The 17429-nt window shown below is 40.6% G+C and overlaps 1 protein-coding gene across 6 annotated transcripts in view; it reads left to right on the top strand.

The window, feature by feature from the left end:
- The first annotated feature begins 2543 nt into the window (after positions 1 to 2543).
- The window catches only part of LOC124556763 (protein ROP), a 148880-nt gene continuing 133994 nt past the window's right edge, over positions 2544 to 17429 (top strand). For all 6 annotated transcript variants that reach the window (XR_006968685.1, XR_006968684.1, XM_047130771.1 and 3 more), the window contains exon 1: positions 2544 to 2634. Coding sequence is in view for 4 of the 6 variants with exons in the window: in XM_047130771.1 (XP_046986727.1) it covers positions 2607 to 2634 (28 nt within the window). In the remaining 2 variants the exon portion in view is untranslated. The remainder of the gene's footprint in view (positions 2635 to 17429) is intronic.

The raw sequence follows: 17429 nt of genomic DNA on the forward strand, positions 1-17429 counted from the left end.
CTTGATTCCTTTTGCAGATGCATATTGGAATCGAGTAGACATAAACTGGTGTGTGTGTGTGTGTGTTCTGATATATCTCAGAACAAACCAGACTTCCCACAGGCATTGTTAGAGTGACCATCTATTTGGATAATGGCCTTGAGAAGGAGGGAAAATGTGCTGATGTTTAAACAGACATGTGTACAGCACAATTTGGAGATAGAGAATTCTTACGAAACTGATAAAGAAAGTTCCTTTCATAAATACCATCTCTTTACTGGACAATATAGACCTACTAAATAACCACCTGTCCAAAGTTTAGTCATACCGTGAACAATGGCTGGCTCCAAAGCTCAGTTCTCACTGTTATATTTAACAACTCACATACTCAGAAACTGCTGGTAATGGTCTCACAACAAAATATACATATATCAAACCAACATGTCAAAGACAGAAGTAATATATGACAGAGGAGCTATTTGCATTGAAGAAGTATTTGAGGTGGCGAAAGCTCAGGCCAGACCCTTAAGAGAAGTGTTGCAACATTCCATCTGAATAATAAATTTGGAAACTACTGTCTACAGATAATATTCAGAGATTACACTTTACAATGCAACACATATGCAGAGTATTTGGGTTTATTTCCTTGTGTATGTTACTTACCTTCTGACACTGCCTCCCAAAAACAGATGGACAAGTGAAAAACCATAATAATCTGTTGATATCTGTTGAGTGGGCGAGTGAATATTTGTGGAGAATCGACACAATCCCTTTGAGTATGTCAGTTTAGGCGCTAATTGGTTCATGAGATGAGTACTGTTCAATCACATAGCTCCATAATTCCCATAGTTATCTAGAGAATACTCAGCTTCAACAGGCTATGCATATAGTAATAGTTACAATGCCGGCTACTCCTAAACGGTGGCTACCAGTGCTAAGCAGTACCACTCCACCTCACAAAAAAATACAACAATCTCTAGAGCAGCTGTGAACAAGAGCACAAAAGAATCAGTCTTTCCCCATGCACAGTATGATCCACTAAGGTTCTACAGTCTAGCTGAAATCTTGCTAACCAGTCTATGGAACCACCATATGTCTGTCAACTAATGCCTCTCAATCCTGAAGCTGATTGGAAATCGGAGTGATCATAATTTCCACAGCAAGGTGTGTTGGTAGCTGAAAACCTGACTGTTAAACTTCTGGGTTTCAGCTCTCCTTAGGCCTCCTGGTATAAACTCAATCACATGAGAAGACTACAAGAACTGCTGCTATTCTCCATAGCTGAAGTTGATGAGACAATTCAAACTTTCAGTACATTGAAAGGGCGCAGATGGTTCCATGTATCTGCAGAACTATATCGTGCAAGGCTTCAAGGGAGCCCTCAAAGATTTGCACCAAGATGGCTCCAATGCAATCAAGTGGTTGAAAAACCTGAACATTCAGCTACAAAGTTTCCTTTTGTTGCTTTTATTGGTTATTACGTTTTTATTTGTGATTGTTGTTAAGCCAGAACTATTCAATGGTGTCCAATGCGAAATAAAAACACATGGTTATAGAATCCTAATGGTGTGAGTGCTGTCATCTATGCCATCAGAATATTCTCCAATGCATCTGAAATAAGAGAGTTTATTTACTCCGATTATTTTGCAACAAGTATGTCCTATGGTATCATATTAGAGGATATGGTATCTCTGTACATTTCCAAAGGACATCAGTGGGCTACAAATGAGCTATTAGCATAACATGCAGTCCCATTTTGCGAACTTCCTAAAGGACGCTGCTCAACAATTCTAGCACTGGCATCTCATGAGATTTATTTATTTATTCATATGTAGACAGTTTCCACTGTATAGATGTTGTCAGGACACAAGCAGTTTCAATTATATTTGTACACATAACATATCACAGGCTCATCTTAATTCGGTCAAACCTTAATTTAATCACCCTTGGATGAATACCCAATCCCAATCCAAGATTTTCTTAATATGATCTGATTGAGATAAAAACATGATTAATCACTCCTTGACGTCCGCACGAATTCGCATACTCAGCTTCACATTGCAACAATTACACACATTCATCATTTTAGTTTTGCAATGTACACCGTGCGCTCACTAATCTTCACTGGGTTAACTCTGGCAGTGGGATTTACTAATTCCGCTTTTGGATGGGAAGTTGACAAATTTCATTTTTCAATAGTCATCTCACGCAAGTGACAAATGTGAGAAATAAATCGCACAGATTTTCAAATTTAATTCGATTGGTTTGTTTGGAACACACACTTATATATATGCATCGTGTTGCTAAAATGCAGTATCCGTAGGCGTATACCACGACGATTATTTTGTTTTGGTTTTTGTTTCGTCAGCCTTCGGTTGACTATGGTCATAGTGAATCGCTTCGTAGTCAATTAGCTCTGGCTGAATGTCACGAAACTTGCCACTCACTAAAGTAAAATGAAAGCCAAGATGAGGTTCCTTGCTTCTGTCAGTGATGTTAAATAGTACTGTGCTCTCTTTTAACATTATCTTTGCTGGCGCGTTGCCAACATTTCAGTGTTAAAACTGGAGCCTGCCCTGCTGTAGGTACGGGAAAGGGCGTTTGACGTTTCGATTGAGTGTAGCAAAATGGCGCTGAAAGCCGTGGTTGGACAAAGTAAGTAAGACAGAATTGATAAATTAATTAATCGTAGCAGATATATTGCACTGTTGTGAAGTCTGATACTGTAGCATTACAGGCACTGTATATTTCGATTTAAATAGTGAAGCTTGAAGCAGCTAATGCCGAAGTGAAGTGGGCGTGTAGGATCAATCATTGATAAAACGACATTAATTGTTAAACAAAAGTTGAAGTAGCTAACCATTCGAAAAATGTCTTATGTTAATACCAGATGTTACGGAAATTTTCTAGCTAGCCACACTGTGACATCTAATTTTACTGTTTTTAAATGTCAACCCCGTTTGTGGTTACAGTATCGGTAAATCATTAAGGAGACTCTGAGTGTCGTTATATGTATTTTAAATACAAGACTAATACACCTTTGTGCTATCTTACTCGAAATAACAGTGAATGTTACAGGTGATTACTTACTTACTGACTGACCCCTTTTGAAGACTCTAATGCGTTTGCATTGTCATTATATACTACCAACTATTGTAACGAGGCACCAAGTGATATATGCGAAGTGAAATGTCAACATAATTTGTTGAATCATGTTTTCAAATGACTATACTTCGTCAAGCCCTTCCTGCACAAAGACTTTACACTTGTAAAATTTGCGATACGGTGATAGTATTCTAATGTGGTATATTGAAAATTTAATGAAGAGTTTGTAAATTTATTTTTAATAATAGAAAATACAGAAGTTGCTACTATGTTTGGAATTTTCACTAATATTTACATTTGAACTTCGGACAGGTGTGTTGCACGATGCATATAGTAAATATCACAGGAGTTAGGAGACTTGCTTATGATAAACGTACACTGTGTGACTCTGCAGCAGTTGAGCAGAGCAGAGAGATGAGGGGGGGGGGGGGGTCTTATTATTTTCCTTTTTGTTGTATAAGAATGTTGAGTGTTGGAATGTTTGTTCTGGGTGTAAAATATTTTGCTATTTAAGCAGGATCAATTTGGTGAAATTCACTGTTAGTGATGATTCTTCCACAAACTTCATTTTCCGTTAGAATATGATCATTAGCTTGTCTTTAAAAGGTATAACATATGTCATTCAGTAGTTGTAACTGTTAGGTGAACAGTGTAACCATTTGAATTATTGTCAAGTGATGGAAAATTTTGTCTGTAGATGTCATTGTTACTGTAATGCCTTATGGCTTTGATAACATTCAACTGAGATGGCTATAATGCCATGGACCTTGTGTGATGACAGTTTAATATTAATGAACTGTGACTCTCATGAAAATAGTTCTGGAATTTGAATTTCTTAATTGACATATTGAGAGCATGCACTTCTAAAATTTTACAAGATTCACTTCCCCTTGGGGAATGGCTCGTTCGTCTCTGTAAGATTTTTTTTTTTTCCTCATGCATCAGCTGTATTATTTTTGCAGCTTTGCATAAACTTTTATTTTATTTATTTTTATGTCGAGGACAGATGTGTAATACATAAGCTGCGAATTAGGCAGGTGACTGAAATATCTGAGATGCACAAACGTTTTTATTTATTTTTTCATCGAAGGGTTCTCTCTCAATGATATAGCAATTGTCAAGGTAATGCAATGAAAATCAATAGCTCAAAATACATAGAATATGTAAGTGCACTTTATGAGATGATAGGACAGATGGTGGGCTGTTACCTTCAAGGAACCATCCTGGCGTGTGCCTGAGGTGATCTGGGAAAACCTAAATCAGGATGGCCAGACAAAACAAAATCCATCCTCCCAAATATGAAGTCAGTGTCTTAATAGCCGCACCACCTGATTTGGTCACTCTTTTGTACTGTGTTCTTTGGTTTACACACAATTTGCTTCAGATAACTTATATAAAGCAGAGATTTGCTCTTCATTACTGAACACTCAATAAAACACCCATTGCAGGTTTCTGGACCATGAAGATGCTGCGGTGTGTCTTGTACTAACTGCAGTTTGCAAAACTGGCTCTAGATGTGCAAGCATTCAGCTGTGTTTCATGTTTTCCCATATATGCATCACAGATTGCTAGATGTAATCACTTGGAGCAGTGAGGATGCCCAGTGTTGTTTAAGTAGCTCTTTACACCGAGCATGATTACCACTGCTGGTTGTTATTCTTTTGGCTCTTTTCTGCAGTTTAAAAACTGTTTTTCTCCTTTGATTTCCAGAAAAGAAATTCATATTTAAGAATTGAATGTACATAGTATGTGACTACAAGATGTTGGTTGTTATAAACTGACAATAAAACCTCAATACCGAAACATATTGATGGCAGCTTTTTTTTGCCAGAATCTGTGTGTGTTCATTCCATGTTAACTGACAGTCAGTATTCATCACTAAAAACACTGTGAGTCTATAGATTTATTTATGCTTAATGCACAAGAATTGTTTTCCTTGTTTATGCTGAAATGCATACTGTTTTTCTTTATGTTCAGTGTTAATATGTTGCATACTGCTCAATTGTAAACATCCTTCAGGGTTTCATTTGCTTTCTCTAATAAGTGTCTTATCAACATCTGTGATTTTGCTGTTATCAGAAAAAAGTACTTTTCCTCTCTGTCTTATACTGTCTGGAAAGTCATTGATACAAATAACATAATTACCGGACAGTTCTTACTAAAAATTTATCAGAAGGGGTGTGAACTATCTCTGAGATAAGGGTCATTCCTGTACAGAAATAATTTGCCCACATTGTAGTGCCTCACATTTAACTCAAATAATCTATACTGATGGAAATGGCACGTGACTTGAGCAATCATCAAACTGTGTAGTATTTTGTACAAAATATTTAACACAATAGAGTATTAGGGAAAGTCAGAAGAAATGTTTACAATTTCTGGAAGAGTAAAAAATTTCGTATGTTTCATTTCAGAAATTAAAGTATTTTTATGAAGATCATTTTACCATCATAGTATTCGTCTGCTTAATACAATCCAAATGTGAGTGTGTGAGATGTATTGTATGAAATGTTATACCTTGCAGTCAAAAATATTGGTCTGTCTACTTCTTTTGTGAATGATCAGTAGTATAAGAATGTGACTCAATGACAATATGTAGTGCACTTCTTGCATATGACTGTAGAGACAAAACCTGTGGACAAATCTTGCTGCACATTTAACTACATGAAATGGAACATCACATAGGCTGTGTTGTCAGTAAAGGAAACAGCAGACTTAGATGAATAGCTTGGATACTGGTACAGTGCAATTAGTGCTTCTACAAATATGTAAATGAACATTCAAAAGTAGGCTACTATTGAGTGGTTCTCAGCAAATTGTATGTAACTTGCTTAGCTAATATAGTTCATTCAGTTTTGTACATTTATTGCAATACAGCACGGGGGAAAGGAAATTGCGGGATATGCATGTTAATCATAATTTGAATTGGAAATAACATGTTATAGAACAGCTAAAACACGGGTCGACAGAAGCGTCCGATCCCACGCGTCGGCTTTGGCACGTGACGTAAGGGTGTTGTCGTGTGTGACGTCATGACGGCGCGGAGTTTGGTTTGAGTGTGGCTGTCTCCAGTTCTGTTTTATCTTATTTTATTTACTTTTCTGATCTGTTCGTTCTATCTCGTGAGATTATTTTTTTGTTTCTCTTTTTTTTTTAAATTTGAAAACACTTATTACTTATTTTAATTATGTTTCCTCCAATTTCTGTTTTAGTTTATTATATTTATCTTTCTGATCTGTTCGTTCTATCCCGTGAGATCTTTTTTTTAAAAAGACAAAAAACACTAATCAGCTACTGAAGCATCTTTATCTTCTATGGGTTGCAGGTGTTACGACCCCTGGGGAGGTGGGTGGGTATTCATGCATGGCTGTCTTCACTCACACATTGTAGCTACGCAAAGCGTCTAAATTTGTTTATATTTAGTTTGCTCCCCACCCAAAACACCCCATTTCCCGTGCTTGTCCCGTTAGTGTCATTAAGCTTCTTGTGGAAAGTGTGTGTGTTTCTTTTTGTTTCCGCCATATTTGTGACGTCATGGGTCAAAGCAGACGGGCGGGATCGGACGCTTCCGTATTTCCTAAAACACTAGTTTCATTTTGAGCAACATTTACTAAAAATATAGGTGCTGTTTTTGGTGATGAAAGCATTAAAGAATTAGGTTTCTAGGAGTACTTCCATTTATACCATATGGAGTAATTTCTGCACAGTATTCACGACACACAAACATGCTGTAAGACTGTCTGATGTTTGTCCTCCAACTTAATGTAGGGAATATTTTGTAAAGAATTACACATTAACCACAACCTCGCAGCACATTTACCCTCATACAAAGTTTGTTGTGAAGAATTGGGCACAGTTTGAAAATAATAGCATTCAGAAATACAACACTAGGAGCTTAAAGTTTCTACACTATCCACAGTTTACACTTACTCATGCACAGAAACTAGCTATAAAAAAATATTTGACCACCACCGTCTATACTCAAGTTATATAAACGCCCAACCACATTTTTGTGGAGAAGAGATCTTCTTTGTAAACCTATTGACACATTCTACACAATATTTAGTTGTTGTGAGTATGATTCATGGACCTAAACTATAAGGCTGGACTATCAGATGACCTCAAACATGTGCAAGAAAGGACAATAAAGTGTGGGGCATATCAATGTAGGTTTTCTGAAAGAGTCTGATAGAAAGAATGCCCTTGAAGTACTACTTCATTCTTTCAGTTTGACATTAGTGTTGCAGCTCGGGTAGTACAGGAAAGCAGCACACTGATATAGTTTTAATAGACCACGAAGAATTTAATTTAATTAAATGACTACGTTTCCCATTAAGAGTGGTCTTGGTCATAATGCACAGCTAGTTAAACCGTATATGACATACAGTAATGTAAAACAGTCCTGTAGAATAGTGCATTCAGTCAACAATTTAACAATTGCAAATTTTAGGGAAAGATGCAACAATTAGCCTGGGATGAGGTGTACAAGGAACCTGATCGTAATTCAAAATTTAGTAAATTTCATGATACCTTTGTGAGTATATTTGAAAACTGTTTCTCTAAGAAAGCAGTGAAACATAATTGTAAGAAACCACTAAAAAGCTGTGTTGTATTAAAGAGATAAAAATATCTTGTAAACAGGAAGGGAAATGTATTTTACTGTTAGGAAGAGAATGGTCCAGAAACATTCAAATATTATAATGACTACTGCACTATATTAAGAGGAGTTATTAAAAAGTCCAGAAGTACACTATGTGATCAAAAGTATCCGGACACCTGGCTGAAATGACTTGAAAGTTCGTGGTGCCCTTCATCGGTAATGCTGGAATTCAGTATGGTTTTGGCCCATTCTTAGCCTCGACAATAGCTTCCACACTCGCAGGCACACGTTCAATCAGGTGCTGGAAGGTTTCTTGGGGAATGGCAGCCCTTCTTCGGGGAGTACTGCACTGAGGAGAGGTATCGATGTCGGTCAGTGAGGCCTGGCGTGAAGTCGGCATTCCAAATCATCCCAGAGGTGTTCTATAGGATTCAGGTCAGGGCTCTGAAGGTCAGTCCATTAAAGGCCATGCATTATGAAAGGGTGCTTGGTCGTGTTGAAAGATGCAATTGCCATTCCCGAATTGCTCTTCAACATTGGGAAGCTAGAAGGTGCTTAAAACATCAGTGTAGGCCTGTGCTGTGATAATCCCACGCAAAATGACAAGGGATGCAATCCCCCTCCATGAAAAACACAGTCGGCCGTTGTGGTTGAGCGGTTCTAGGCGCTTCAGTCCCGAACCGCGCTGCTGCAACGGTTGCGGGTTCGAATCCTGCCTTGGGCATGGGAGGTGTGTGATGTCCTTAGGTTAGTTAGGTTTAAGTAGTTCTAAATCTAGTGGACTGCTGACCTCAGATGCTAAGTCCCATAGTGCTTAGAGCCATTTGAACCATTTTTTGAAAAACACAACCACACCATAACACCACCTACTTCGAATTTTACTGTTGGCACTACACATTACGTTCACCGGGCATTTGCCATCGCCGCATTGTGTACCATGATTTGTCACTCCGCACAATGTTTTTCCAATGTTTATACCCCTTACACAAAGTGGGGCATCATATGGCATATACCGACATGATGTGGGGCTTATGAGCAGCCGCTCGACCATTAAATCCAAGTTTTCTCACCTCCCGCCTGACTGTCATAGTACTTGCAGTGGATCCTATGCAGTTTGGAATTCCTCTGTGATAGTCTGGATGGATGTCTGCCTATTACAAATTATGACCCTCTTCAAGTGTCGGTGGTATCTATCAGTCAACAGATGAGATCGGCCTGTATGCTTTCGTGCTGCACGTGTCCATTTGCATTTGCACTTCACTATCACGTCGGAAACAGTGGACCTAGGGATGTTTAGGAGTGTGGAAATCACGCATACAGACTTATGACACAAGTGACGTCCAATCACCTGATCACGTTCGAAGTCTGTGAGTTTCACGGAGTGCCCCATTCTGCTCTCTCACAATGTCTGCCTACTGAGGTCACTGATGTGGAGTACCTGGCAGTAGGTGGCAGCACAATGCACCTAATATGAAAAAGTATTTTTGGAGGTGTACGAATCACTTTTGATTGCATAGTGTATGTGCATTATGTCTGAGATCAGCACCTCTGATAATAAGATTAAAATGATTTGGATATTGTTAAAATTTCTGTCAGACTTAATGAAAAGTTTAACAAATAGTCAAAAGTAGAAAATATTTTTGATAGTCATTCATTAAGTGTTGTAAAGAAAACAGGCTCCAGTTGCTTATTAGAAAATGCGAGGAAGAGGTAAGACCTATGCAACTCGATAAAATTGAAATTAAACCCACCTCTCCTACCGAAATTAGGAAAGTAATAAATTCACTCAAAACCAAAAGCTTGCATGGAGTTGGCATTTCCAACAGAACACCAAAAGCTTGTTTCCAACAGATAAGTGGGATTGTCAGTCACATATTTAATAGCTCACTGAAACGACATTTTTCTGGATAGGCCGAAATACGCTATTGTTAAACCATTGCAAAAAAGTGTTACGGGTCTGATGTGCTAACTACTACTGCCCAATCTTGCTTATGGAAGTTTTATCCAAAATTCTTGAAAAAGTAATGTGTGCAAGAGTAGCTTCACATATTTGTAAAAAGGAAGTACTAATAAAATGTCAGTTTGTTTTTCAGAAAGGCTTTTGAACAGAAGATGCTTTATATGCTTTCACTGATCAAATATTAAATGCTCTGGATAACCAAACATTATCCGTTGAGATTTTTTGTGATCTCTCGAAGGCTTTTGACTGTGTGGAACATTACATTGTTCTAGATAACCTTAAGTGTTGTGATGTGAGTGGGATAGTGCTCAAAGGGTTTAATTCATATTTAACTGTAATAATGCAGAAGGTCGAAATTAATGGTACAGATAGTCTGCAAAATTCAGCGGAGTCATCTAACTGGAGAGGAATTAAGAATGGTGTCCCACAATGTCGTCTTGGGTCCCTTACTGTTCTTAATATATGTTAATGACTTGCCATCTGTATTCATGAAGATGCAGAGCTAGTTCTCTTACAACACCCAAGAAACAAAAAATTGGGTGAGGAAATTTATAAGTTATGTCTTTCAGGAAAGAAGTTTTTCTCTGCAAAAGGATTTGCACTAAATTTTGAGAAGACACAGTATAGACAGGCCTGTACAGTAAATTTCATAACACCATTGATAAATATAGACTTTGAACAGAAGCCTGTTGCTAAGGAGAATATTCAAAATTTCTGGGTGTGTACATTTATGATAAACTGACTTGAGAGAAACACACTGATCTGCTGAAATGTTTGAGTTCAGCTTCTTATGCTATTAGGGTTATTGCAAGTTTTGGTGATAAATGTATCAGTAATTTAGTGTGTTATGCCTAATTTCATTCACTGCATTCTTATTGCATCATATTTTGGGGTAATTCATCATAGAGAGAAAAAGTACTCATTGCACAAAAATGCGTAATCAGAATAATAACTGGAACCCCACTCAAGATCATCTTGCAGACATTTATTTAAGAAACTAGGGATATTCACAGTACCTTCACAGTACATATATTCACGTATGAAATTTGTTATTAACAACCCCTTTCCAATTCAAAAATAATAGCTAAATGCTTAACTACAACACTAGAAGAAAGGCTGATCTTCACTATTCTGGATTCAATTTGACACAGAAAGGAGTGAATTGTGTTGCGACAAAAGTCTTTCTCATTTATCGAATAACATTAAACGTCTGACAGATAGCCAACCAACATTTAAAAACAAATTAAAAGAATTTCTGAATGACAACTCCTTCTACTCAGTACAGAAATTTTTAGATATGAAGCAGTAATTGTAACTAAGAAAATAAATTTGCATAAAGAAACCTTATGTGACACATTCCACGTCATTATGAAATGTTCTACTCGTGAGCTATGCAACAAGTATTAATGTAATGTAATCACAAGATTATTTGGGTGGCAGAAAACTGTAAGAGAAGTTCATGATTGATAACATCTGCTGCAGTAGTAATAAACTTTATTTTCCAATAACAGGAAAGCACAACCAGATTTCAGGATAACAGTTCCATTTCTAGGTGCTTAGAAAATCCATTTCATACTTAACTTAGATTTTGTGTACCAGAGTATCACTGTATTAACCCCATTAGTGTAATTGTATGTATATTCCATTCTCACAAAGGTTGGACTGTTGTCTGAAACCTGGTCGTGCTTTCCTTTCATTGGAAAATAAATAAATAAAAATTGTGGTGGATGTTATCAGTCGTGAATAATATACATACCAGTTGTGGTTGTCCTATGAAGAGATATTTCATGAAAACCTTCTTATGCCAGGTCAAGGAGTATTTAGAGACCAGAGAGAGAGAGAGAGAGAGAGAGAGAGAATGAATTTCTCAGCCTTTTGCGTGTCTTCTGCTGAGCTTGTGACAGTAACATCCGATTAATATCTGTTTGCACGGATGCATATGAAAAGTCATTTTCCACATGTCTCACATGACTGGAACAGGATGAAATATCACAGTGTAGAACTAGTCAGTGCCCTCAGCCATTCACTTCTTATTGTGTATTGAGATTCAGTCATTGACATGAAGTGTGTAACAAATGATCACTTGTAAATTTACAGAAGCATTTATAAATATGAACACTTGATACTGTATTTATCTAACACATTTTCTCTACGTGAGAATGTTGAGTAGAAGCCTGTAAGTTGTATTGAAAGAATTTCTTTAAGGTTGAACTCCCAAAAATTCTGAAATTCACTAGCTGATGTAATTGGAAACATGTTGCAGTTAGATCGATAGTGTTCGTGATTCAGGAGATTAAAATAGTAAACAAAAATTGATGCAGGTCTTATCTGCAAAAAACAGGCTGATGTTATGGTTGTGTGTAAACTGGTGTCTAAATTGTTTTGTGTTATATATACTCAGCATTATATATTTTCTAAAACAATTTTAACCATTCAACACATATTGTTGTAGGAATCTAATTGGTGGTTGATTTGGGAACAAACTTGTTAGCATAGCAAAAATAACAATTTGGTGTTATTTTGGTGACAGTTGGAAACAATTATTTGCTTATTCCAGAGTCTGCTAGTTGAGTAATATTATTGAGGCTGCTATTCATATTTGTAAATAATATTAAAGTGGAGTAGGGAGTTGAATTGCACTGTACTCTCCATACATATCCTTGTCCAGTCCTAATTTAGTTTTCCTTTTCTTCCCAGTAGGAGGATTGTTCCTTTGCAGATGTTTCAAGTGCCACACTGTGTGTTTGACCTCCACGTCAAATGTCATTCCTGTAGATGTCATTAAAGCATTCGCAGTGACTGAGTGGGGGGGCACAGTGGTTAGCACACTAGAAGTGCATTTGGGAGGACTACTGTTCATATCCATACAGCCTGATTTATATTCTCTGTGATTTCACTAAATCACTCTAGGCAAATGCTGGAATGGTTCCTTTTAAAGAGCATGGCTGATTTCCTTCACCATACTTCCCTCTTTTTCATTCGCAATGACATTGTTATCCATACATATTATGAATATTGATGTACGTATGGTGCACATCTTCTCTTGAACTATAGGACCGATTCCAACAAAATGTCGTGCACATAACACTTGCTGCCTGGAAATCAATGCTGGGGGATTAAGAACCACTTACCTATGAAAGGGATAAGGGTGGGGGTGGAAAAGCAGTGTAGCCCACAATACGTGAATACCCGTACTTCAGTTATCCAGTGTATGAGAGTGAGAGCACCTACTGACTTGCAGCAAACTTTATACGTAATTTCAAACCTTTACAAAACTTCTGCTCACTGGCAACCCCACAAAATGGTAAAAGGGAAAAAGGTTATTGCTTACTGCATTTCTGCTGTTCATGCAGTAAAATTGGCACATGAAGCATGATGATTTATTACTTCTTTACTACTAACTCTGTTCCCAAAGCATTTTGCAGGTAGTAGGCACATATTCCACTGGCTGTAGGCTACCTACAAAATTATATCATTGTACACCACATAGTCAAGAGATAGGTTCTCATAAATATTGAGCAATGTGAAAGAGAAACAGAGATTGAAAGGTTAAATATGTGTAATCATACATGAAAACTGTGTAAAATACATGTGAAATATATTTGACATGTGTGTACACAGAAAACGCCATGGGTAAAATCTTATCCTAAACTCCCCTGCAGGTCCGGGGATTAGAATAGGCCCGAGGTATTCCTGCCTGTAAGAGGTGACTAAAAGGAGTGTCTCACATTTCAGCCTTTGTGTGATGGTCCCCTGTAGGGTTTGCCCTCCATTCTTCAAAAGTTTCCTGAGGAGAGAGCCAATTGCTGAAGGGTGCCTTATATGTTGCATTGTGTCCACTGTGTATTGAGATCTTGAGCCCGCTTTCTCGTCGTCGCATTGCAGTCCCGCTCATTCTCCATCTCTTGGGTGAGGACACCTTCCTGGGTGTGTTTTCCACCATGCACTGTTGCTTTCTGCGCCGACGATGACCACTGACTCCTTAGCACCTCATATCCAGCACGATAGCCAGTCCATTGTGGTGGGGCCGCCATGTGCCTTGTAGGTTGTAGCCCCCTGGTAACACAGGCATCGCTCTGCTGATGCATGCGCTGTTAACTCCCCACGTATGCCATGGAGTAGATGACCATCTCTCTGGGGCATCGGGACTCCCAGCAATGGCCATCCTGCCATGTGGCGCCGTGGGTTGGTCGGAGTGGGTGGCATCAGGGCGGATGACATGCCATGAAGTGTAGTACGTCATCTCTTGTTGGTGGTCCGCCGCTAACAGTCTCTAAGTAGGCAAAGTCTAGCTTCAGTGCTAAGTAATATGACCCCAAATCGTTCCCCTCCCTGGCCACACCATGGGAGGAACGCCAGGCTGACGATGGCAGTGAAGCTTATTCACCCCTGTACCTCGTATGTACGAGAGTTGATGGGAATCTTAAATATGGTCCAGGGTATTATATTCCAGAAGGACCTTCTTTTGCGGTCTGACCACGAGCTGTGTGCCGATTTAGAGCAGCAAGGTGTTCATTTCGTGTGGCGCATCCATCGGGGTCTGAGGGATAATCAGGTTGCCACCGGTGCCTTCATCTTGACCTTCAAGGGTGACATTGCCCGAGAAGGTTAAGGTGATGGTCTACCACTGTGACGTCAAGCCATATATCGCTCCCCCGATACTCCATGTGCCCCATCTCACATCTGTGTCAACTGCAGAGCGCATCATTCACCTTACTCGCCAGACTGCAGGATTTTACAGAAGAGAGGAAAATCGTGGAATATGAAACCCTGGACTGACTGACCTACACTGAGGCTAAGAGGAAATTTGAGCGCCTACATCCTGTGGCTATGACCACCTCTTACACCGCCGATACGAGAACTGTTGTTGCCCCGTCAGCTCCTCGCATTCCTTTCGCCTCCCAGGACCAGAAGACTACACCTGCTCCATTGATGGGGGGGAGGGAGGTAGGTCAGTTCCCTCCTTACCTGATGCTCCTGCACCACCTACTTCTGGAGCAACCCCCCCCCCCCCCCCCCCCCCCCCCCGTCCCAACCATCAGGGATAAGTCCCCACTTCTGAGCCGGATAAGCATAAATAAGTCTTCTATGGCTCTTCTCGCTAGGAAGGGGTCCCTTGGGCCACTCCCTTCCCAGGTTTCTGCTAGTGGGAAAGAAGACACTCGTCAGTGGCTGAAGAGCCCAAAAGCAGCTGGTTGCAGGGCTTCATGCTCGTCCTCAGTCCTAGAGACTGAATCAGTGAAGACCTCCCAGCCAGGTAAACCCAAGGAGCAACAAGAGAAATCCAAAAGGATCCCAAAGACCAAGGGAATTGCGGTGGCACCCACACCACCGCTACCTACAAGCTCTGCGTCTGAGGATAAGGTGGAGATTCTGGTGTCCACTGAGGACCTAGATCTCGCCAGACCCTCATACCCATTGAATATAGCCTGCTCAGGCAATAAGTCAGTGGCAGCAGATGACTGTGAGGTGTAACCTGCCTCATTGTATGTTCCATGCCTTTCCAGTCTTACAGTGACTTCATTCTCCAGTGGAATTATGGCGGTTTTTCCCACTGCCTGGCTGAGCTACAGCGACTGTTAAGCTTTACACCTGCTTTCTGCATTGCCCTCCAGGAAACCTGGTTACTGGCAATGTGGACCCCTGCCCTCCATGGCTATAAAGGAGACTACAGGAACCGTAGCAGCTATAATAGTCTCAGATGAAGTTTGTGTCTGTCCTGAACTCAATATGCAGTGCACCTGTGCCCCCTTCAAACCTCTCTTGAAGCTGTGGCTGTCAGGATAAGGAAGATGTAGTAAATAACTGTCCGCAACATATATCTTCCTTCAGATTGTGCAGTACCCCTGAATGCATTGGCTGCCCTGATTGATCAACTCCCTAAACCTTTCGTACTTTTGGGAGATTTTAATGCCCATAACCCCTTGTGGGGTGGCACCGTGCTTACTGGCCGAGGCAGAGATGTCGAAACTTTACTGTCTCAGTTCGACCTGTGCCTCTTAAATACTGGGGCTGCCACACATTTCAGTGTGGCTCATGGTAGTTACTCGGCCATTGATTTATCCGTTTGCAGCCCAGGGCTACTCCCACCTATCCACTGGAGAGTACATGATGACCTGTGTGGTAGTGACCACTTCCTCATGTTCCTGTCACTGCCCCGGCATCAGGCCCATGGACGCATGCCCAGGTGGGCTTTAAACAAGGCGGACTGGGAAACTTTCACCTCTGCTGTCACTGTTGAATCTCCCCCACATGGTAACCGAAGTGTTGGTTGAGCAGATGACTACAGAAATCGTTTCTGTGGCAGAAAACACAATCCCTTGCTCTTTAGGGTGTCTCCAGCGAAAGGCAGTCCCTTGGTGGTCGCTGGCAGTCACTGAAGCAATTAAGGAGTGTTGGCAAGCTCTACAGCGGCCTAAGCGGCACCCTTTTCTGGAGCACCTCATAGCCTTTAAACTGCTTCATACCAGCATTCGCCAACTTATCAAATGATGGAAGCAGGAGTGTTGGGAGAGAGACGCCTCGACCATCGGATGCCATATGTCACCTTCCCGAGTATGGACAAAGATCAGACGTCTTTTTGGGTACCAGACCCCAACAGGTGTTCCCAGCATTAACATAAAGGGTGTGTTATCTACTGACGCAAACGCGATTGCCGAGCTGTTTGCTGAGCATTATGCTTGAGCCTCCGCATCAAAGAATTACCCCCCAACCTTTTGCAGTCTCAAACGGCAGCTGGAAGGGAAAGTCCTCTCATTCACTAGACGCTACAGTGAATCCTATAACGCCCCATTTCCAAAATGGGAGCTCCTCAGTGCTCTTGCACATTGCCCCGACACAGCTCCTGGGCCAGATCGGATCCACAGTCAGATGATTGAACATCTCTCATGTGACTACAAGCGACATCTCCTCGTGATCTTCAACCGGATCTGATGTGATATGACGTCTTTCCATCACAATGACGGGGGAGCACCATCATTCCGGTTCTCAAATCCAGTAAAAATCTGCTTGGTGTGGATAGCTATCGACCCATCAGCCTCACCAACATTCTTTGTAAGCTGCTGGAATGTATGGTGTGTCGGCGGTTGGGTTGGTTCCTGGAGTCACGTGGCCTACTGGCTTCATGTCAGGGCGGCTTCCAGCACGGTCGCTCTACGTCTGATAATCTTGTGTCCCTAGAGTCTGCCATCCGAACAGCCTTTTCCAGACGCCAATACGTGGTTGCTGTCTTTTTTGATTTACGAAACGCATACGACACTACCTGGCGACATCATATCCTTGCCACATTATACGAGTGGGGTCTCAGAGGCCTGCTCCCGATTTTTTTTTATCCAAAATGTCCTGTCTCTTCATACTTTCCGTGTCCAAGTTGGTGCCTCCCATAGTCCCCCCCCCCCCCCCCCCCCCCCCTCCCAATCCAGGAGAATGGGGTCCTGCAGGGCTCTGTATTAAGTATCGCTCTATTTTTAGTGGCCATTAATGGATGGTATAGCAGCAGCTGTAGAGCCATCCATCTCACTGTCTCTGTATGCAGAAGACTTCTGCAGTTCGTACTGCTCCACCAGAACTGGTGTTGCTGAGTGGTGCCCACAGGGAGCCATCCACAAGGTGCAGTCATGGGCTCTGGCCCACAGTTTCCAGTTTTTGGCTGCAAAGTTGTGTGATACGCACTTCTGTCGGTGTCGTACCATTCACCCAGAACCAGAACTTTACCTTAATGACAATGTACTCACTGTAATGTATACATATCGATTCTTAGGACTGGTTTTCGATGCCTGATTGACT

This window comes from Schistocerca americana, chromosome X (genome assembly GCF_021461395.2).
Source record: "Schistocerca americana isolate TAMUIC-IGC-003095 chromosome X, iqSchAmer2.1, whole genome shotgun sequence".
Classification (NCBI taxonomy): domain Eukaryota; kingdom Metazoa; phylum Arthropoda; class Insecta; order Orthoptera; family Acrididae; genus Schistocerca; species Schistocerca americana.